Genomic DNA, 23930 nt, shown 5'->3' with positions numbered 1-23930 from the left:
ATTTCAGCTCCACTTCATGAAACACAAATACATCAGCCCAGATTTATATGGACGGATGGATGGAAAGACATGAAATCATAAGAAATTCCATTTACCACTGGTTAAATTTTATTCAATTTGCAACTGTCCCCGAAAAGATTTAATAAAATGCTTTTTTCAGGATTCAGATTTGTTTACAAAATGTCATCACCAGGCAGAAAAGTGTTGACTAAAGAACTGTCAGTGTTTATTACTGCATGAGCTGAATAGTGTGGGTATAAAATTATTGTTAAGGTAAGACAATACTGAGAATTATTTACAGATCATTTATATTAGCTAGGCAAATTTGATCTCCTGGCACTTGATTTGATCAATAACTCAATTACATCGTAATTTACATTTTATACAGTAGAAACTTATTGAGGTGCAGACTGTATGTTCAACAGTGCAAATCAAAGCCGTAGCCTGCTTTTCCCAAGGCACACAACATGGAATGTTTACAACAGTTTGACTAAATATGATTTCCAAAATGTACTGTAATATTCAGTGACTTTCTGTAGCCAAAACATCACATTTCAATATTTATGATATTCTTTTTTTTTGGCATTTATAAAGGAAATTCTTAACCAATGGTATTTTGAAATATTTCACCATCTTGCTTTATGTGCTCAGTTCTTGAAATATACATTTTGCCTGCATGATGATTGTATTCTCTAACACACGTCATTCCTCTGTACATTTGTACACTTATTTAGCATCGTTGTATGACGATGACGAATCAGCAAACAGCAGTCCTTCTAAGGACAGTCCTGAGGCAGAGGCAGGGCCTGTACTCGGAGGGGGGGATGGGGGTGTGTGTGTGTGTGCATCATAAGTGAGCATGCTCGGAGCTCTGGTCGCTGTCGTGACTGTCCTCGTTGGCTAAGGAGTCCGTCGAATGGTGGAGCGCTGCGATGCCAGAGAACTCTGACGGCAGCAAAGTTCCCTTTTTCACGTTCACTAGTTCTTTCTCTCGAGCTGCTGCCCCCTGCTGGCCGCCCTTCACTCTCTTCCACTTCATCCTCCTGTTCTGGAACCACACCTTCACCTACAGGGTGAAGTAGACAGAAAATATCAAATTCATTGCTCTTAAGCAGTCACAGAAATAATCAAGAAGCAATTAGGAAGCTTTACTGCTTGACAGCAACTTTCTCTAAAAGTTTGGCAGCTACTTCTACAGCAGCAATTATGTGTGCATGTACTATTCCATCTGCCACTTGGCATCTACCTGTTTTTCCCTGACTCAACAACCTCAACCATATTTACGTCTCTCAGATTGATGATTAAGCTGTTGCTTAAAACGGTTTGCACGTCAAGTAGCAGCAGAGGCTCCCTGAGTGTCGACACTCAGGGGAGGGGGAGTGAGGGGGGGAGGCCGAGCTCACCCCTGTCACACAAGGTGGGGTGGGTTTATTTTTGGGGAGTGTCATTCCGAGGGGACCGAGCGGTCACATGGTCAGGAAGTTGGTTGACAGCACAAACGTTTGTCTTACACGTCAGGGGCGTACGCCGTGCTGAGTATCACCTTGGATTCTTTACAAGCCTCCGTGCCTTTTCTGAGAGCAAGCGAGAGGAGGGGACTCCAGCAAAGGATCACTCGTTTATGTCAGGGATCTGATGTCAAACCAAACATGTGATACTCAAGGCTTACGTGCACACACGCTCTCTCAAACTCACTGTCAAATCACAACACATCACACTGAACACTCCTGACCTCTACGTCCAATTTAACCAGGATGACAGGATGCACTGTTTCGAAACGGCTCATTTAAGCATCCATGAGCATGAAACATTCTAAAAAACACACTACTGATAATTAAACACGTGATCAAAGTCACACAGCAAACAGTGAACTGGTGTGATCTGGTTTGTAAGTCACAGCTAGACACCTAGCTTAAAAGACTTAGACTTAGACGGACTTTATTGAAAAACTGGGCTGTTGTCTAGTTTAGTCCAGTTGTTTTAACAGAATTTCAGTGACTATATTTCAGTGTGTATTTACCACCTACTTTACACTGAAATTTAGTCATTAATACGCAGTTAAAACAATAGTTTGAGGTCTAAAACAACAGTCACTTTTCAACCAAATTTAACCTCGTTTTGATCCAGACATATACACAAAAATGTATGTGTACTGAGAATAGTTCAATCCACAATGTATATTCAGTCTTTTTTCTCTCTTTCTTATGTTGGTTTAAACTCTAAACCTACAAGAAGTTAGGCCCTGCAGCTCCACCTCCACCGTCTTTGAAAAATATTCCAGTTTTCACGGCCTACAAAGACATAAAACATCCATCAAATTTCCGCAAACAGCACATACAGCATAAATCAGGCGCTGTGGCCAACTGATTGTAATGCCAATATTTACCTCACTATCTCCTGCTGTATATTTTCCCCCCGACAAAACTGAGGTCACATGCAACGAAATGCCGCGTGAAGCTGAAGAAATTTCATGCACATTTAATGCTGCTTCGAGCCACAAAAAGATTAATTGTAACGGTCTGGGAGAAGAGGAATTATGGTGGCAAACTCTGTACTCGGTGGCCCTGTGGAGTTGAATGGACTTCTGCCTGACGTAGTGTTTAGAAGAATTCCTTCAAACTTTTTTTTTCACCTTTGCAATATTAAGCAAAAGCAGAGGGTTACTTAAAACAGTTTATGATATATTTATCACTCCTCATGTCAGTTTCCAGTTGCTTTCGGATTGATGAGTAAGATCCTAAATGTGACTGAGCAGGTTTATTACTCACTTTACGTCGAGAGGCACTGAAAACACACCTGCAGACGATTTCATCCACTGGGAGATTCCTCTTAGTGACATTTTTATCTGACGCCCTTTATGCAGTACCACGAGTGTATCCTGTACATTTTTAGCATGGGTGGCCCCATCGGGAACTGAACCCTGACAACACTACTGATGTTTTCAGCTCACTGAGCCACAAGAAAACTGATCGAAAGTCAACCGAGGCTCCAGTCAGAGAGCCAGCAAAGACGAAGATAGTTAGGACTGTTTATTCATATATTACACTGCGTTGTAGTGCAATGTAATTTTTATCACTCTGCTTATTCTTTTTCTATTGTCGTATGTCTCTCTTATATCTTGTCTTAATATATTTTATGCCTTATAGTGAGCACACTGATTTGTTGTTCATGCTAGGTACAAGGCCCTATACAAATAAACTCTCTGCCAATAGATCTTTTTCACAGGCTGACATTTTAATAAGGGACTGCAGGAAAAGCAGGTGTAACTAATATTATTAATGGTGGCTCTGTTCCATTCAGGTGTCCCAGTAAACTGTGTCACTGAAACAGCATGTCCAATAAAAAGCATGGTCCTTGTCTAAATGGAATGGAGCCATTGCTCATGTTATTAGTTACACAAATCAAAATGTTGACAATAGGAAAAGCTCTACTAGAGCTGTGTTCTCTGTCAGAGGATTCATGTAGGTTCATTAGCAAATTTTGTAGTATTATGCATAGTTGCTTTATGTGGTCATTAATGCTTTGTAATGTAGCGTGACATAAGATATATAATTATTTATAAACACATGATCCATAAGGCTCACATGTGTATAGCTTTGGAATCATAATCTGAGGTATCACCTGACACACTAGAGTATCTCACTCCAGTCTGTTCTTTACATTCAATCTTCACTGTATCACACCGCAAAATATCACAGGCAGGGTGTCAACTAAGTGTGACTTACAGCTTCCAAACGGGTGTCAGAGAACAACAGGCTGTACGCCGCTTCCTTCCCCCAACCATTTGTCTCCTGTTATTTATTTCATGTGCCTGCGTTTTACAGCAACCGGCCCACGCTCGGAGACCACTTTGTGCTCGCAGGGGTAGTGGGAGAGAGGAAGTGACTTGCTAGACAGCACTTCCTTCAGCCCGTCTCCCTGTCTTGACCGTGGCCTGTCTCAAAGAATAGACAGGAACATCTGGAATATGATAGTCCCGTCACACAGCCACATCTGGAGCACAATAGCCCTCTCACCAAAGTTACAAAAACACAGTAGCGAGCTGAAAAGCCTCGTCGTCGTCCCGAGGCCACCTCTGTTTTCACAACATGGCATTAATGTGCTAATAGGGGGTTCAGTAATGTCTGAACCTGAGGGGAAAGAAACAGCTGTGGGTAGGAACATACTTGTCTCTCAGTGAGGTCGAGATTGACGGCGATCTCGTAGCGCCTTAGTCTGGTTAGGTAGTTGTGGTGGGCAAACTCGGCCTCCAGCTCTCGGATCTGCTCCTTGGTGAACGCTGTCCTCTCCTTCCTGGGCTTGCTGCTCACGTCTGACTTGTAATTCCCGTCCTGGGACTCTGAAACCAAACACCACACAGGTTTCACTCAGGCCAGATTTATATGCAACAAAAATAAAAAATAAAGCGAATGTTATGTGGCAGGTGTGAGTCAGCAGGGGGAAGAAAAGAGGCAAGGTAAGAGAAACAATGGGAGCTGTCAATCACACTTTATTGTTCAGTCATTGTTTATGAACACTTTAAGTGGCTGGAAAGACTCACGGGCGGCTACACATGTGTGTCTGACTGTGGCAGCTGTGCTATTACAATAAGCTGGCTTTTACACTGCCAACATGGATTTAATTTGACTTAAAGGAATCTACTGCTCCAACCTTATTTTAAATATGAAACAAAACAGCTACAGTGTGCAGGATACATATTTCATTTTTACTTAAGAATTTCTCCTTTGGTGGTAAAACCTGCCAAAATTCCACTCATTTTTTTTCTTTCCTTTTTCAGCTTTGTATCTTTTGATTAATCTTTTGTTTTTTATTCTGTGATCATAAGATGAAAAAATTGAAAATTGCAGGCAAAAGCCTTAAAAACATTATGCATGCATAACGTTAAATGTTACCCAATAATATGATAGAAAGCATGCTGGAGAAAAAATGTGTTTCCCACATGAACATAAGAAAATATAAAAGAATACATGTGTGAGTACCATATACAAAGAAGAGACTTGCAACATGTTATGTATTTCCCAAAGAAAAATGTGGGATATATAAATGTAAAAATTTAAAATTAAAATCAGCAGAGTGTGTCATCTCCACTTTAGCTCATCACCTCGGAAAATACATTTTGTTTTGGTATTTCCACAAACTTTCCGAAGAAAACACGTACGGTTAATTTACTCTCCTAAAATTTCCTATTGTGAGCAGCCTTTGTGGTTTCACTGTTGGACATGCTTCAGTTGCATGTTGCACTTGAAGGCAGCAATGATTGCATGCAAATTCATCTGCGGTCCTGTTCTGTAGTGTGTGTTAATCCAGCAGGCCTGTGTCAAGCCAAACTGTAAATAGTCCTGCAGCTCAGAGCCAGGCTCAAAAAACAGTGTGAAGCCTGAAGCCACGTCAGAGGAGAGGCTATCTCCTCACCTAAGATTTCTCTCCAGTGGGACCCCTGTTGGTTCTGTTTTTCTGCCAGAAAGAGGATCTTCCTTCTAATTAAGTGCATGTTTTTTCAGAGTAAAATAACTCCCTTGAGAGGCTGAAGAGAAGAAGGGTAAACTGAAACTGCTCTACAAAAGTTATATTTGTATGGCACTCACACAGTTTTAGAGCCAAGGACAAACAAAACAGATATATAAACTGCAAGAATTCCCACATGAATTTTATGAAATGAAACAGATCATTGCTTGACCCGCAGCCTGTGTCCGGCTCCCCCCTTGACCTTGCCTCTCCCTCCCTGTAATTTCAACCCAAGCGCTCCAAACAGTGTGTGGCTGATTGAAGCGGGCCTTCAGACGTATTTATCCACTCGCTCTCTCTGGTAAACACAGACATTGTGTAAAGAGAAATAAAAGAATAACACAGCCAGCTGCTTCAGACCAGCAGGCCTGGAGTTAAAACGAGCGGCAGGCTTTTATGACATAGCCACTACACCACAGCAATTAGGTCCCCGCTGTAACTTTCATCTCTCCACAAAAAAGGAGGAATAATATGAGAAAAATACATGCACCCAGACAGGGCACGTCGTTTAGGGTTCCCAAATGAACGGCGCTGAGTGCTGGAAGAACCCTCTCAAAAATAATACCATGATCTTTTTCACAGTAAGAACGGACAGGCAAAATGTTGATTTGCTGATTTTTTCTCTCCTGATAGAAAATTGTCACTGTCCCTCTGTAAAAGTTGGGACTTTTTAATTTTCCCGTAGGTAAAATAATATTACAGCGGCATCTCATAAGAATGAAGTCAAATGTGTGAACACGTCCGTAATGTTTTTCTAAAAGTTATTCAAAGAAAATTTGCCTGCCAGCAACAGACTTTCAGAACCTCACGCCTCCTTTTTATAACACTGTCTCGGCAAAATAAGACTTCAAGCACCTTTTATTGTTCCACACAGAAAATCTAGTAACTTTTTAAAGAACGACCACTCCCTTGACAGCGCCAGTTTATGCAAATATAACCCAGAGACTCAGCGGAGTGCACTGACAGACACTCTGCAGGGCTAAAACTCCCCAGCTTGCCCACAAAAAATGAACAGGTTCCCCAGAAACCAGACACCCAAAATACCATGGAGGTGGCTCATCTCATTAGCCCACCCTGTGGCCTTCCTTGAGGAAACAATCACAACTGAGTGTTAGACGCAGAAAGTTGAGATGCTTCATATTCAAGTGAAAGGGGAGGGGGTGAGGGTAAACCTAGCATGGAAATGAGCTCTCAGGTTTTGTTATTATTTCTGTATCTAAATTCAGGTTTCGCTCAAGTTTCTGGTCCAGATGGTGAAACCCAATCAGGGCTCTATCTCATGCAACTGGCAGTGGTGTGATATTTAGACAGCTGATTGAGTCAGCAACCTAGTTAGCCCCCGATAATCAGCGTGATTGGTGTTAGCGTGGAGAGAATGCACAGCACATGTAATGAGTATGCAGGAACTATTGTTACAGGGGAAGCAGGATTTGGAGGCTGAGGCTCGGTTTCCAAATGATTTGACAAAGGAGGAAAGGAAATAGGAGGTGGTGTGTTGAATTTGTGGATTAAATATACTATTGCAACACTTTACATGTGGGTAACAAGACATTTAGCACAAACAGAACTATAAAACTGAAAATTAAACCTGTAATGTTATGTAATGTTGACATATTACCTTTAATTTTCTAGCACATAACATCTGGAGTTTCTGTTAAATCAGTGAGTAATGAGGATTATACCTGCTCTTTCTAGTGTTTGGTATTATATCCTGAATTATTACAAATACATGTTTCCAGTGCTGTTACACTGTCTATCAACCACAGTCAGTCAAGAATTAGTCCGGTTATATTTTTGCACACTTGAGTTCTGCAAACTGCGGCACCAGCCGGTGTGTCAAAGGGAACAGACACTCCCTGAGATGACCACCAGCATCCTGAGCGAAAATTAATCACATGCAGTTATACTGGTATCAGTCAGTGGTCAAGTGCAGGTGATTCGCTGTGCATACAAAGAGGCCTTTAAAAGGCTGCTGGATCGGGGCTGAGGGCCCCGCAATCCTCAAATGGACAGAGAGAGTGGCGAGCACACTTTCCCTGGAAAACTAAGAACTCTCCCTAATATCACGTTCCCTGCAAGAACTCCCGCGACCCTGACCCCGGCAGTTTGTCATGCCGTGATTGATTATTGTGGTGACTGCAGGTTGGAAATGTTCTGCAGGTCATCAGGGAGGTGTTACCTATTTGAGCACAGTGCTAAAAGAGGGATTTGTTTTTTATTTATTTTTTATATGAATCTCTGTTGTTAGAGTTTGTGTATATTATTATTAATATTCAGGTTATATAATTCTGTGTCTGTCCCTATTTAAGGACAATGTAAAGCCATAAATACAGCTTCATAATTTACGGACTATCTTTAAAAACTGGCCAGATTGAGCTCAAGACACCAGCAGCTGTCAAGTCACAAATTTTGCTAAATCGCAAATTTCCTAACAACAAACAAGTGACCTTGAAGCTCACGGTGCAGGTGCAGAACATACAGTTGACTGTATCTACGACAGTAAAATCTCTCTGACTTGTCTTTTAGGTACCTTTTAGAGTAACGTACTGGAATATTTATCTGGGATAGTGAAATAATTTATAATACACAAAAAAAGAGCTGCAAAATATCCTATTTATTTAAAGCTGTTTCATACTGAATTAAATAATATAAATTCATTTTGAATTCTATTAGTATATATATACTTGAAATTGACATCTGCAATCGACGCCTTTAAACTTAGCATTGATTTTGTCAAATGCGAAACTGAATAATTCTGTTTCCCAGGCTTTCATTTTAGTTCAGTAAACCTGACGTGTTTTATTTTAGCCATGAGATTTAGAAAGGAAGAAAGCCTGAAACTCTCCGTCTGTCGGGGTGTTTAGTGTTGTGCGAGGCGCCGTTACAGTCTTTTACAATCCATGACATTAATTCTTTACTGTGTGCCTCATTTTCTGCCCTCTAAAGTGTGTCGCAACAAACCAGATGTGATTTTTAAACAAAACATGCCAGAAGTCAGATGTGCCCGCACAGTTATGATGTGGCCTTTGCTCCATGCTTCAGTGTGCCTGCTGCAACACCCTCGCTGCGTGTCAGCCAACACCTACAAACTGCTTCTCAGACAGTTTTCTGTTTTTCTATCAGAGCTGCAGAATATCTCTGCTGTTGTGTGCTGTTGAAAGATTTAGAATCACAAGTATGTTTGTGTTATTCTTGAGCTCTGCTTGGAATTTCTTATAACTCTTATATTTATGTGATGATGTTTATCTAAGAAAAAGACTGAGCAAGAACATGCTGGAAATGCCTCAAAAGAATTTTACATCAATTCTTTGGTTGTGTGGTGTGTCCAAAGCAGCGTATTTGTTAATAATATTTACAGAAAAATGTCTGAGGAATAAAATCTCAAATCTCTCACCATTTTCACTCTTGGTTTAAAAACCACAGTAAGAAACTCAGATCTAAGTTCCTCTTACCTGAACTGTCACTTTTCCTCTTGCTGTTCCTCTTCTCGGCCTCAGCAGGTGACAGAGTCTGTCTGCCAAAGTCTGCAGGCACACAGGAGGCCCCTGTAGGGGTACTGCCACTGCCCAGACTGGGGGTGCTGGCACACATACTGGGCCCACCAGGGTGGCCCAGGTCTGGGGGTGTGGGCCCACTATCGTGGGATGAGTGGGAGTGCGGGTGGCAAAGGTTGTGGCGTGTGGAACCAGCGGGTGAAGGCATCTGTGGAATATGCCAAGATGCATGGTGCTGAGGCGGGTGATGATGCTGCTGGGAGGGCAGGTGGCCGCGGTGGGGGTGGTGGTGGTGCTGCCCGGGAAACAGGCTGTCATCGGCTGGGTAGCTGGAGATGATACAGGGCGCTGGTGAGGAGGTGGAGGAGGAGGAGGATGAAGAGGCCAGGTCAGGGTAGGAGACGTGGTCCGAGCGTCCGTGCAGAGTCAGGGGAGACTGGGTAAAGGCGGGATGCAGGGCCTGCGCCGGGGCGTGGGGGCTCCGCAGACAGCCGAACAGTGTGTGATCCATCGCGTGCAAACACACACGGCCCTCCAGGAAAGGTGAGAAGGGCAAGTGAAAAAGGGTAAAGTTACTAAATCAGCCAAAAAGAAAAAGATCACAAGCACATATCCAAGATGCTTCTCTTTCTTTCCCTTGACAAACCCAAAAACTTTTTCCTCCAGTTAAGAAATTCGAATAGTCACAGTAGAAAGTAAAGTATGTTTTGAAATGGGTGTCCTGCGGTAATCCGGAGCATGCGGCCAGTTGCCAGGCTATACAGGATAAACAGTTAGCCCAGGATAAGCTGCAGCAGAGACTCTCAGATGTCAGGAGGAACAGGGGACTGGAGCTCGAGGCTGGGAGCAGAAGGAGGTTCCTAGGAACTGCAGAACGAGGGGAGCCGGCAGAGGGGATGTTATAAATAGGGTGTAACGTGAGAGGGAGGCTGGGTCACAGACTGCATACGCGCTACTGACCACATACATATGATCACCCTCCAAAAAGCACAGCACAATAAATCTGTACTATTAAAATGGCTGAGCCTCAGGAAAGAAGGCAATTTATTTTGGACTTGGATCTGACCTTCGGTGGCCATCTTTTTTTTCCTGCAAGAAAACTGCCTTAATGGTTCATGGGTGTGGCTGGGGGAGGGGGGGAGAGGGTTATGAGGGGAGGTGAGAGAGTGTGGAGAGATGTGGGGGTGGTGGAGATGAGGTGTCGGGGTTAACTCAGCACGTCACCCTGTCTTTGTCAGTTCTGACCCCTTTAAATACAGTTAGTCTTGTGGCAGCAGGCAAGAATACTTGTTGCTTCAATTAATGGTTTCCTTTGCACATCGTGTTGTCTGCTGGTGTCTGCTGTTATGTTAAGAGTTCTACTAAATCACTGCACCCCTGTCTCTCTCATACTTTAAAAAGTTTTATTCTAAAATAATAATGCAAAAGGATCAAGTCTAAAATAAGGGTTGACATTTTGTCATCTGAGTGAGTTACCTACTATTCTTTAAAATCAACCAGCAGTCCTCTTGAATTTAGTGCAACCAATCATTGTGTAACAGTGTTTTTTTTCTTGCAAGGGGTGTTTATCTCACTTTGAAATGAAACACATCATTAAACCAAGGAACACATCAATAGTGATACAGATTATACCTTTCATATGAGGTCATGAAAGTCAAGCAGCTTTCATTTCAAAATAGTTGCCTCAAATAATAAATTGTCCTCTTTAAAATGACTACTAATTACTGTAGCAGCAGTACAAATTGAATAAGAACTATTCTGTATGTCAATTCAAGCCTTCAACATTTTTTTTCACTGTTTTAAAGTAGTACACAGACAGAAAATAATATTCCTAGCCTCTGAACTCCTGAGTGACCAGAATAAAAGTCATGGAAACCCCCAGAGTTTATATAAAATTAAATATTTCAACCACCTATAACCTCAAAATACATGAAACACTCATATCACATATTGTCGGCACTTCACATCACCGTAGCACTAAAAGAGTTTGGCCATAAAAGTGTCATTTATTACGAGTAAAGTTGGAATAAAAACCAGTAAACAGACAAAAGTAAAAAAAGATGCTGTTATTCATGTAAGGAGTTATAAGACTAAAATAAAAATAAATGTATTTGCCTTGAAACTCATTAACATAACCTCTGATGCAAAAATAGAAAACTAAACTATAAAGTCTGGTTTTAGTCAATGCAATTAAAATCTCCCAGCTATATAATTTATACATATAACAGAAGTCAGATATTGTAAATAAATCTTTCATGCATTTTATTAAAAAATAAAGATGATTAACCACCTGACACCAAATTTTCTCTTTCTCTCTAAAACTCAAACCATAAGCAACTCAACAATAAGACTGTCTACAATACTGTACACCAACTGTAGTGTAAATTGAAAGAGTATACAGTACAGATTAAAATCGAAATTATACAAAACAAAATGTAAATGTGTGGTTGATTGAGGGTCTCCGTGGCTCAGACAGGTTTTACAGATGCACAGTCCCAATAACTCCACACTCTGGGGATCCGGGTGGACGACACAGGCTGTGCCACAGGCGCTGTGGGCCGCCTGAGAAAGGAAATTAATTCCTCTTTGAGAGAAAATTACTTTAACAGATAGCATGGCGGGGGCAGGCTGTAACTTTGCCGCTGTTGTCCCCCCCCCTCAACACCACCAGTCCCTCCAAAGCCTCCGAAGGCAGCAGAGGCAGCGCAGCAGAGGAAAAGCACCTTAGGTGAGTGAGTGTCAAACTCTTCTACTGTTTACCTTACAAATTAAGGCTATTAGCAGGTTAGCTGAGGCTATATATTTTCTCAGGGCCTTGAGCAGGTATTAATATACACGTGTTTCCAATCCTGTCTCTGCTCTCGCTGCAGTGACGGCCTGTGGCCTGGGTGTTTTCAGCCAGTCCTAGTCGTCGCCCCTCGTGGGCAATATGAGGCAAAATCTCCCACTGTGTGAATAAGTATGAGTGTGTCTGTGTGTGAAATAGGATTACACTTACATATTGGGCCAGCACTGGAGGCATCAGCTAGTCACACTGTCCACTTCAGATAGAATACAGATTCTACACAACTAATTAGATTTTTTTTTTACTAACTTCTTCCCTCTTCTTCTTTTTTCATGCATCCTTGTCCTTCTCTGACACTCAATACATGTGGAGCCTTTAACAGTGACTAACCCTAAAATAAATGCCATTAGTTTGGATTCAGTGAAGAATTTGTGTGTCCCATGATGGTATGAATGTTGTTTCAGATGCTTTTCCAGTCTGAATTGAACAAAATCCAACTGGAAACTTTTTATTTGGACTTGAAAATACCCACATTTGATATGTGAATACTGGCCTAAACCATCAGTGACATAAATCTAAAACTACCTGTCTTGGCCTCCAAAAGCACATATTTGTTGAACCATATATTACGTGATGACACATGAAATGAAAGGAAGAATAAAAAAAAGGTGAAGAGGTTATAAAGGTGAGTGAATGTAACTCATAAAGAGGAGTCAGTGGACAGGCAGGGCCGCTGCCGTCAGTGTTTGTGATGAGGCTGGGGCGACACATTTCCTCCGCAGTGGACAGAAACTAAAGGTAGAGACCTGCTGCTCAACCTGTGGCTGTCAATCACACGGGCAGGAAGGATTACAGCAAACACAGTGCAGAGCCACTGTCACCAAAACAAACATGCAACTGCCACTTTAGTCCTTTTCTCACATGAATTTAAAGTTAACAGTGCTCATTTACTGCGTGTTGTGGGTTTGGCCTTCATTGGAAAATAAGCAACGTTCACTTCTAGATTAAGTTTTGTCTCTTTGCAGAAATGTAATACTCTTTCAGCAGTGATAGCCTCTGGTCTTAGCACAGGTCAATCAAAAGATAATTCTGCAGAAAAGTAGTGTGGCCTCTGCATTAATGTGCCACAGGAGGCCTTAACTGTTACCAGCATTACTTTAAGTCCCCTTATTTAGAACTTAAAAGCATTAACGTGATGGAAACACACTATAACTGTGGTTTTGAGCAGATATAAATGTTTATTAATGTATTTGTAACTATAACTCCTCCTGTGTGCACCCATTAGTAAAGGCTGCTGTATAAACAGATAATGAATGATAATATGGTAAAACACACTTATAATAATAATATAAAATATGTTTTCATAGGAGAAGTGCAATTGTTGACTTATACTGTACATAAATATATACCTGAAATTTCCTTCTACCTGTTTACAACCACATCATAGTGTGTTATAAACCACTTATTACATCTTTTAAAACTGCTTATAAATGCTACGTAAGTATGTGTTTTTTCTTAAGTAAATAGAAGCATTACTGACAGTGATACTAAAATTGCAGGAGCAGGACTGTGTAGCATTTTCAGTTTTGGATTGACTGCACGAAACAATATGATAAAATTTAATCCTTTTAGCTGTTTCACTGCACACACTTTCCAAACTTTAACAGCCCCGGATGTGTAATATGCTTTACTGCAGAAAGCTTTGATGTAGCTCTCGGCTTTTACAGTATAATACGAGCATTTAAGAAGACCCAGTGTGTGTGTAATCATTATTAAGACATTTTCCTTTTTTTTAATTCTCCAGCTAATATGGAAACATTTCAGAGCGTATAATACTCAGTGAGCCTCTCTTGATATATGGAGCATTGCAGCCAAGTACAGTAAGATTAGAATTAATGTGTTTTGTAGCAGCAGTAAACCCAATATATCCAAAGTGAGATGCTTGGCATAATGACAAATGTCATCCTTGTAAATAAATGGAAACTTGTAGGATTTTGGCCTCCACCAGGACACATCTGAATTTCAAGGAAAATTTTAACTCTTCTGATGTGAGATTTCCACCTTTTGAAAAACCTGATGTCTGCTCTTATAAAACAATTGCTGGCATAACAATTCAAAAAAAAAAAGTATGCATGATATAATTTTCAGGTTATTGCCTATGGGTAAACTGTGTGTTCAAGGCCAAAAGGTAGCCACTTTTCTCTAAAATATACATCATTATTTTGGATAAAATATTGAGATTGTTGATCTGCAAATATTCCTTGATAGAAAAAAATGACTCATTAATTAAATTAAGCTTTTAAGAAGTTGGGACTATTGATCATGTGACAGTGTTGGTATATCTAAACGCAGGTTGCACATCAGCTTCAGAGATAATTTACATGTTGCCTCGGTTTGATCCTGTGAGTAATAACAGAGCAGGGACAGTGACAGTGTTGAGATGAACATCTGCGGGCGGCGTGGAAACTGTCGTCGCTGCTTGTTTCCTTTCAAACTTCAGCCGCAGATTTACTGCAGTTGTCAGGAATATTGTCCATAGCAGTACGATAGCAGGATGTCAGTGATATATGGCGATGTGAGACAGTAAATGTTGTCTCCGTTTACAGCTCGGTTTCATGAAGAGAACAGCAGCCCTCTCGGGGAGTGACAGCATGAAAGCATAAAGGAAAATGTTGACAGCTTTGAATGCATTTGTTATTCTTAATCTCATTTCCTTTGGCTTGAGATAAAACCGTGTGTGTATATTCATTGTGTTGCAGTTTGCATGAGACTTAATTATTTGGTATGTGCATGAGAGTAAAAAATAAGTCATTAAAATTATGAGTTCTTTTAATGTTAAATGTTGTGTTTGGCTTTACTAACTTTTTTGTATCGTAAAATGTTTATTGAAATTGAGAAGTGGAGTCTTTTCTTAATCTTTTCTTTGCTTCAGTGAGTTGTTTAAGAGCTGCCATTTTTAAGTATTTTTAATTCATGTTGGAATATTGCTGTTGTCATGGGAAACCATGCAGCACCATTTCATTTTCTGGGATGTGATGTGTTTTCACCTAAATTAAAGGATCATCTGGCTGCAGTGAGCAGAGAAAAATAGATGACTGCTTTTTGATCATGAAATTCATCTAATAAATTCCAAACTAACATGCACACCAAGCCGAAAACAAACTGAGCTTCCTTTTTAAAAGTTGACATTTCAGACATATAACAGCTCCAATCTGACACTGACGATATCGTTATAAAAATGTGTCCTCGGGGTCTGTTTTCTTCCCTGATGGAGTCATTTAACACACTTGCTGCTCTTAGGTGGCCATTTTCTGTGTCTGTAATGGCCGCGGACAGCCAGGGTGAGATCATCATCTATAATGGGGGGCGGTTGGAGCAGCCTGGTGTGATGGTTCCCCTCCGCCTCCAGCTTGAAGGCATTGGAGCCTGAGTAGACGTGCGTGATGCTGTGCAGGGCCTCGCACCGAGTCAGACCACACCTCAAACAGCCCGGGGTCGCCACACTAAAACCTCCATTTAGATCTGGACCTGTACAGCGCCAAAAACAAAGCGGCACCGGCTCCAGTCAGCCACAGTGCTAAGCCCGTTTCCTCCCAGACTAAATTTGTAAGCGCCCTCCTTCATTTCGCCCCCTTCACACTCCTCGCCATCGTCAAGCGGGTGGGAACCGTTGCCAGGCCAGGAACAGCTCCAGACTTCTCGATTTGTGAACGGGGCCATTAGTGACTTTTATTTGTTCTATTGAATCGCCTGCCCGCCCACCTACTATTCAACCAAACCCACCCAGCACACTAAACTTCCTGCTCCACAACACTGCAAAGCGCAGGTTTGGTCCAATGGCTATGAAGCAGCTCTGGCCATATTGCATCACTCCAGCGTCCCTCTGATGGTCCAGCTTCAACATGCTGTTCCAATAAGGCAAATCATTCAAAAGAGTGAAGTCAACCTTTTATGATTTAACGGCTTCCTTCTCTCTTTAGGTTCCTGGGGGTTTCTGGATGATTCCCAGAGAATTTGTTCCGTTGAGTTACTGTACAGGGAACCAGCCCGTTTTCTGACTAATGTTAAGTCAATGTGTTGGGGCTGGTGAATCTCATTAACATCTAATTCAGGCTCAACACCATCAATTTAATTTCGGCTAGGCACCATCATGCAATTAAAGTGTGATGGATTATTGAGGGTGTTTGATTTGCAAACCTGTTTATACGAAAATTACATTTATATACAACTGATCTGCAACAGCAAATATGTCTTGAAGGAAATGTAATACAGACCAGATTCCTTTTTATATCAACATTATGAATGTTGTTTATCAGTGTATCTGGCAATGTGCAGAAATTATCATAATGAATGTAAAATGCTCACTGACAATGTATCATTTTGATTTTTTTTTCTTTTCTTTTTGGCAACAAAGTGGCTACAGCATTATTAAATTCTTTCATGGTTATGTTTGGGCATTGGCAGATGTGCCCAGAGAAAGATTGTACAAAACATAGTCTGCAGTGATTTGAGACAAAATGTGTTGATTAACGTTTAACCGAAACCAAGATCTTCCTAAACTTAACGAAAGCTGATCTGTGGTGTCGCAGTCCTCCCTGACCCCTGCAGCCCCAGTGTGATCCTTAAATGTAGCACTTCATTCACACCTCTGAACATAACCCAGCCAGCAATTATGTTTTCAGCACAATGTAATTAGGAAAACAATTTCATAATATATGAACATACTATCTAGGTGACAGGGTTATGATTTGTCATGTGTGCAGTTTCAGTTCTGCTGATAATTCAGCGAGATGAGTTTTCTACTGGTACCCAGTCAGACTGTAGGTGAACACAGTGTGGTGCAGGGTGCAGGTGTTTTCACTTACTTTGCCTGATTGATCCTTTTAAAGGCTGTCTGGGCGTGTCTGTGCTTGACTGACACCTCACTCACTCTCCTGTTGGCTTTGTTGCACCTGTTTGGACAAATTACACTCATATTACTCTTATCATCACACTGCCCTCACATCATTTCTAACAACACTTCACCCAATTTTCAGCCTGACCAGATGTTTAATAACTGAAAACACCTGTGTGCAGAGCATTTAATTACATTTTACTAATATCAGCCAGTCGCTGTTTTCTGATTTGCCCACGTCTAAGACCTATTATCACTTGTATAAGCAGATCTTTAAAACTCAATACTGATAACTGGTGTGTCTCCTCTCAGATTGCTTTGGAACTCTCATTGTTAAAGGCCCGTCTGCATGGATTTGTGTCCTCTGCTAATTTGTTTGGTTTTTACTTTGTTCTATGTACGTATGAAGTGCTAAAGATAAAACTTGCTACTACTGCCACTACTACCTCTACTGATAATCAATAAACTTTGCTAACAGAGCAATTTTAGGAACAATCCTTAAGGTAAAAGCTTTTAGATTAGAACTGCAGGTTGGAAGCATTACATTTAATCCAATCAGAGGTTGGGACATTTTCTGTTTTCTTTGTTTCCTTCCCTTGTGTTTTATTTTGTTGCATCAAATTAAGCTTAACTTTACTGTGGTTAGTTTGTCAGATGTTGATAAACTTAAAGGTCTTTGAGGCACATTGTAATAAATGACTGTGGGAGTAATATGTGATCTCACACTGCTGATGCAGCTGTAGACTCTTTTAATGCTATTTGAGAGGTTATTTTCCACCATGACAAGCAGAAACTCAATGGGCTAACCTTTTCTGGACACATACTTGGCCAAATTTAACAACATCATGGCTACTGGCACAATTCATTGATGATTTTAGTCTAAAAATATCGACACAAGATGCCTTTACCGACCTGATGAGTAAAAAATCACAGTGATCCATCCTGGTTATTGTTGAAGCTCTCCACACTCTGACCTGAGGAGCTGAAGGTGCTGCAGCCAGCCCTCTCTGAGGTCACAGGAGGTGCAGTGTGCAGCAGGAGAACAGTGCCCTCTACTGGTAGGTGATGATAGAGGTGTGTGTGTGTGTGTGTGTGTGTGTAAATACTCTCTCAGCACAGCTGTATTAGTTCTACTAGTGATCCTTACCAAAAACAGCTATGACTAATGTTTTAGTGATGTTTGACCTGTGATGTGCTGCAGGATCTGGATGATTTCATGTTCAGACATGGATGTAAAGAAATATATACACAGGTGTTTTAACTTGATTTAACATGACTTCTCCATAAATGCAAAAAACTGCATACTGCTGATGAAAGTCTAAATTATTTAAATGACACAAGCTGCCATGCAAGATGTAACAGAGGATTACCACTGAGGAAACGGGCATGAGCCCTGCAGGCCAGTTTTCCTAAAAGCCCCAAATATAGAGCATGTCCACTGGTCATAAATAATTTAATCATACCACTTACTGTAAGTACATCTTATATAAATAAGCCTTCAAGTAAGTGTAAACATTTGTTGACCAGACTATACATTTCAGTATGATCCCTCAATAACAGTAGTTGTTGCCAAAGTAACAACTAATGGGGATCCAAATAAACAACAAACAATATCAACTAAGATGGGTCTTTTGGCTGAATACTGCATGCTAGGGATGCTGTGCGTCATGATATAAATATATATAAACACAGGATAAATAAACATGTTTTACTTATCCTGTGTTTACATGCTGCATCTTCCTCAAAAAGCAACTGTCTAGAACTAATAATGAAAATTCTTCAAGTAATGTAACTGTCATGTGTGCAGTTGTTTGCACTAAATTCTTGCCCCTTAACAGTGGTTGGAAGTATTCAGCTCATTTACTTATGGAAATGTAGCAATAGCACTCCAAGTGCAAATCCAAAAAGTTCAGGATGCAGAATAGCCCCGTCCCTCGTGTAAGCAGTCCCTTACTGTTGTAGTTGGTTGAGGTGCAGCTAATTTTAAATCACTTCATATTCTGCTGGGGAGTTTAATCTAAAACAATGCATCATATTGTACAAATGCATTATGTTTTATATATATAATACTTATCTGCAAAGTAACTTGTATCTATAGGAGCAACAATAAAACATTTGCCTCCAACATGTTGTGGAGTAGAAGTAGCATAAAATGTCTGAACTGTACTGAAGTGAGGTACTTAAGTAAATGTACTCCACCACCGAGAGTGGAGATACAAGTATTTTACCTCACAGAAAACTGTATTTGTTACTTTAATAAATATGTGGAGGCCCAATGACTACAAAATAATTATCAGAAGGCTGTGAAGAGCTACAACATGTTGCTCCACAGCTGGAACTCCACCTCTTTTTTTGTTTGTTTTCACTTGTTTCATTTCTTTTCCTTGCTCTGATTGAGCTGAAAATTCCTTGCTCCCCTCAGTTTACATCACAGATTGTTTTCTACTGAAGGCATGTTTGAAATTCAGAACTGTTTGCTTGACATTTATCTGCCTGCAAATAAATAGCGTGTCTCCCCAGCAGCTCTGGAGTCAAGGGTTATTGCTGCGCGGTGTCAGTCAGATTTAGCTCTTGCCCAATAGAAACCCGGCGACCTCTGCATATTTTGCACTCAGCGGGGTCACCGGCTTCGCCTCCGGGGAGCCGTTCTGCTCTCTGTCTCCTCTCACGCTGGGAAGTGGAGTTCCCAAGCATTTCCCCCGACTGTGATCTAGAACAATCCCATATCATTGCCCAATCAGGAGACTGGAGCGACAGGCTTCAGCCGTGTAGACATGACGCATGGCCAGGACAATAGGAGGATACAGAGGCATGCTGTATGGGTGAAATACCCTCCTTTGTCATGACGACAGGGTGAGATAGGTTGTTATACAGTGTAGTGTCGATTTCCTGAATTTTATGTTTTGACACCTTAAGCCAGCTGGGGCTCTCTCCATGTTTTGCCTTGTTAAAAATGATGACCCCACACTGCATAAAAGAAAACCAAATATGGAGCTCTATCCTTGATAATATATAAAATATGTTGCCTGTGGATCAGATCCACTGAGAGTCACGCTATAAACTGACCAGAGCTGAGCGTTTTTCTGTAGCCTGTGTGTCGTGACATCTGTTGAAATCATAGCCCCGTTTTCAGCGGGACCCTGTCCCGTCCTGTTTGCAGTTGCCGTGGTGACGGGGCAGTGTGCAGGAGGCAGAGCAGGGTTTGGTCCAAGCTCGCTGGGACTGAAGAGGAGGCGGCGGTTTGGACGGGATGGACTGCATTCAGTTCCAGGGCTTTCCAGAACCTCCCAGGGGCTTCATTAAAACAAAAGGAGGGGGAGGAGGAGGGGGAGGTGGGACTTCCTGTTGGAATGTAGCAGACCAACCATGACCCCATAGGAACTGCAACTTTTAATGTGGACAGAAGGTCCACAGTAACACTACAATAATATCCATGTGTATCCATTACAGACATTCTCCATTATGCAACAGTGCTGCAACGGCCTGTGTTGTCTTCTCTGGGCAAGTTACTGCAACACTAACCTGCTGTCAGAATCATCTTCAATTCACGTTATCAACGACCTCTACAGGTGAACACAGGGTACTGCAGTAACCAGTGATGGGGGGTGGGGGGGGGGGTTACATGCTATAAATTAATGGGTTACAGTACACGGACTACTTTTTTGTTGACGTGAGTAACGTAACGCATTAGTTTTGCCATTCAAGTAATCATCTGTTAGTTACATTTTCAAATAAGCAAACAGTTACTGTTCCATCGAAACCAATATGGAAATCCACACACAGTCTATTTCTTTCCTGCCACTTAACTGCATACTAGTCGAAGGTATCCCATCCTACAGTGTGTCAGTGCGCTAGTGTAGCTCAGCTAGCCAGATGTCAGAGAGGACGGCCATTATGTGAAAAGAAAAAGAACATCACCCTGAAATGTAAACTGGCCTTGGGTGATAAGTGTCTGTCAGCTGCAAAGAACTCTTCTTCAAATTTGCGAGCTAACGCACAGCTCAACAACACTGTTAATGAGGCCTGTTGAATAAACAGGCTTTTGTTTAGTTTGGCTAAAGCCGTCACTCCAGAGGTAATACAGAAGTACTCTGATGAGTTACTTTTCTCAGTGGGTAACTAATGTTAAAAGTAACGTTACCCAACACTGGCATTAACACCAGTGAAGCTTAATCAGTCTAAAGCTATGGTCACATGACAGTTCTTTTGTACCAGTGTTTACTCCATCTCCATTTCAAGACAGACCAAGCCTGTCTTTCCTGTTTCAGTGCGATCTCTGGACAAAATGGCCATTGTTGTGATAACTTTGAGTTGTAAATGTATTCCATAGAATTATAAACTGTTGTGCAGCTTCTAGTGTAAGTAAGGTAAGTCTAGGTAAGTCTTCAAACTCCTGGATTTATCACTCAGACTGACCCCCATAGATCATACCTCTCAGGATCTGACCTGGATTTGCATCCTGAGTCTTGCATGTGGTTTGTTTTAGGTATCAGAAGCACTTTGGTTAAGGTTGGGGAAAGACCGTGGTTTTGGTTGCATGTTTAATACAGTAAACCAGTCTCATGCTTCAACTCACTGATTAAAACATTTTGCAGATTTGTTCAGTATCAACATGCAGCGACTTGCCAGATACATTAATAAAAAAAGTTTCAACATCATGTTGATAAAAAACAGAATTTAGACTGTATTAAGTTTCCTTCCTTTGCTGTTTAGTAGAACAGTGGCATCTAAATGTAATTTGTAGAAAGCAGGTTTGGAGCTGTAACCAAAACAATGAGCTGAAAAACACAAAAATGCTGTGGTGATAATTCTCTTCAGGTTCATCACTATTTAACAAACCTTTCCACATCACACCTAGTTGTTTGAATCTTTGTTAAAAAAAAGTTACTCATTGATTAGTGCAGCTTTAAGTTTGAAGTTATTACTGCAGGGTTTGGATATATTTTCTTAAAACTCTGTGCCCCAACATGATAATAAATAAACTTGCGAACAACAGTAAAAATGACCTATAAAATATCAAATGCTTTTAAAAACACTTACTCACACACACTTAGATTTTTTGCACTGTGTGTTTATGCTAGCTGGTTAAGCAATTAAAAGTTTTAGGGATCATTAGCAGCCAAAGACACTCGTTAGTGAGGTCGTCCATGTTTTGATGTCCTTCACTATTGAGCATGACAACTGGATAATGAGTAGCTTATGGGAGGATTGGAAAGCTTCATGATAACTGTTTTGTTCCAAAACAGAGAACGGGCCAGAAAGTGAGAGCCAAAAATATCAACACGGAAATGTAATCCATGAGTCACTGGTGATAATAAACAAACTTATCAGCTTTATGCAGATATTTCTTGAATTCTGTGACAGACAATGGTACCTACTACTGCACAAAAGCTGAGCTGAATTTCAGAGTGACCAACATAAAATGACTCTATGTGAAGATGCAAAGGGTGAAAGGAGGAGAAGAGACAGTGAGAAAGGGAAAAAGAGAGCAGCACCTGGGGTTCGACAGTTACATTACTGCAGTTCATCATCCAACAGGAAACAATAGGGATGTTGTCAGTCTGAAGCAACAGACTCGCTCAGGAACCAGTGTGGGACGACTGCCACTTGGATCAGAGATTGTTTTCCATAAAACTGATTTACTGTTCAATTTTTAGGCTTTCAGATGAGAGTCTTATCCTGTGCAACCTAGAGGTGTAACAAGAAAAATAAAAAAGCTCCCCGGTCACAAAAATTAAACGCAGTAAGTGTCAGAGTTTCATCCACTGTGACTGAGAATATTCATATAACAGAGAAAACAGGGAATATTGTTTTCACTGACGTACAGGAGTCATTGTGGGAATCATAATCGTACATTCATGACAGTAAATCTTTGCTATAAAACTGCCAGATTATAGGAGTTATTCTCTGATCTTCAGCAAGCATTCAGTAATTTCATGTCACTAAAAGATCCCATATGTTTATAAAATACCTTAACTGTTCATAAAATGGACTTAACATTAACAAATCAGGAAAGTGGATTGATTTAGAAATCTGCTGTGAAATCATCTTCTTATTTTAGAAAATATTGCACCTTTTAACAAAGAGTTGAATAAAAACTTTCATTATTGTGATCTTGGCTCTGTTATCAATGTTCTGTGAGGTGAATAAATAAACCCTGAATAAATAAACTCTGGTTTGAATTTCATTTTGTGATTTTGACACACATTTCACAGCTATTTGCCAAGTATACAAACAACAGCTGCGGCTGTTGTTCATCAACCAAAGAACTTTCATGGCAATTTGTCCAAAACTCCACTGACACTGTACAAACACTTAATAACAACAATGAAATTACAGAGAAAAGTTGCACACTACATTTCCACTGTACAATGCAAGATGTAAGAGATTACAAATTGTGCACAGCGTCACCTTATGAGAACATGATATGATACATTCAGAGTGTCAATACACCATCCCTGAAAAGAAAAGATCATTTTTAGGCTCACCACATGTTAGACTTATGTTTTCTTTTCTTTTCTTTTTTTTAAACTAAGACCATGTTTACCATCAGTGGTTTCGCTTTTTGCTGCTTTTGAACTTGCATTTGTTCCTCTACAAGAGTCCTTAGGTTTGCTGTAGGGGATAAACATTTCAAAAGAGATTCTTCTGACAGCTTTCAGTTTGGCGACTTAAGTCTGACAATCTAGAAACTCTGGAATTTGATGTAGTGTCTCATAAAATAAATTCTCCAGGGCAGAGACAGCTGAGGGTGGACAGACTAACAGCAGTGAAACTTTCTCCTGTCTTGACTGTTCCCCATTGACTTTAAAAAAAAAAAAAAAAATCAACAATCCCGACCTCCCCCTGTTCTTTTGTATTCCCAATCCTGTTTCAATCTCGTGTAATTGTTTTAATTTTTCACATTACAGAGCTAACAAGGCTTGAGGCTTCTATATGAGATTTCAGCCTTTCATTGATCCAGTAGACCTTCTTCACAGCAGACCTTTTGACTTGTTGCAGTCACGAAAACACAGGTGCTACTAATAACATTAACGATGGCTCTGTTACGTGTCTCAATCAGCCATGACAGTGATCCAATATGACCAATAGTCTCACTAGTCTCAGTGCAGTTTGTGAAATAGTTACGAAATGTAATACATGGCTTTCTTGTAAATGGACACAAATTTACCATTTCTGTTCATGACAGAATACTGACTTACTTATTGTTATGTTTAAGCACATATCATGCACTTTGTTAAGGTCAGTGAAA

At 40.7% G+C, this 23930-nt stretch overlaps 1 protein-coding gene and 1 long non-coding RNA gene across 2 annotated transcripts; one reads left to right on the top strand and one right to left on the bottom strand.

Moving 5' to 3' along the window:
• Positions 1 to 85: 85 nt before the first annotated feature.
• On the bottom strand, positions 86 to 9887 carry meox2a (mesenchyme homeobox 2a). Its single transcript, XM_018676129.2, has 3 exons — positions 8958 to 9887; positions 4167 to 4339; positions 86 to 1066 (listed from the first exon to the last, which is right to left on the bottom strand). Exons 1-3 carry the CDS (start codon positions 9508 to 9510, stop codon positions 848 to 850), a joined length of 945 nt encoding a protein of 314 aa, XP_018531645.1. The 5' UTR covers positions 9511 to 9887; the 3' UTR covers positions 86 to 847.
• A 1403-nt stretch (positions 9888 to 11290) lies between these two features.
• Positions 11291 to 22848, top strand: LOC127143357 (uncharacterized). Its single transcript, XR_007814709.1, has 3 exons — positions 11291 to 11727; positions 17637 to 17736; positions 19839 to 22848. It is a non-coding gene; the product is annotated as an uncharacterized LOC127143357 (long non-coding RNA).
• Positions 22849 to 23930: the final 1082 nt, after the last annotated feature.

The sequence above is a fragment of the Lates calcarifer genome, linkage group LG15, assembly GCF_001640805.2.
Source record: "Lates calcarifer isolate ASB-BC8 linkage group LG15, TLL_Latcal_v3, whole genome shotgun sequence".
Taxonomy (NCBI): Eukaryota; Metazoa; Chordata; class Actinopteri; family Centropomidae; genus Lates; species Lates calcarifer.
The sequence above is the reverse complement of the archived record's forward strand: the minus strand, read 5'-3'. Positions and strand labels throughout refer to the sequence as shown.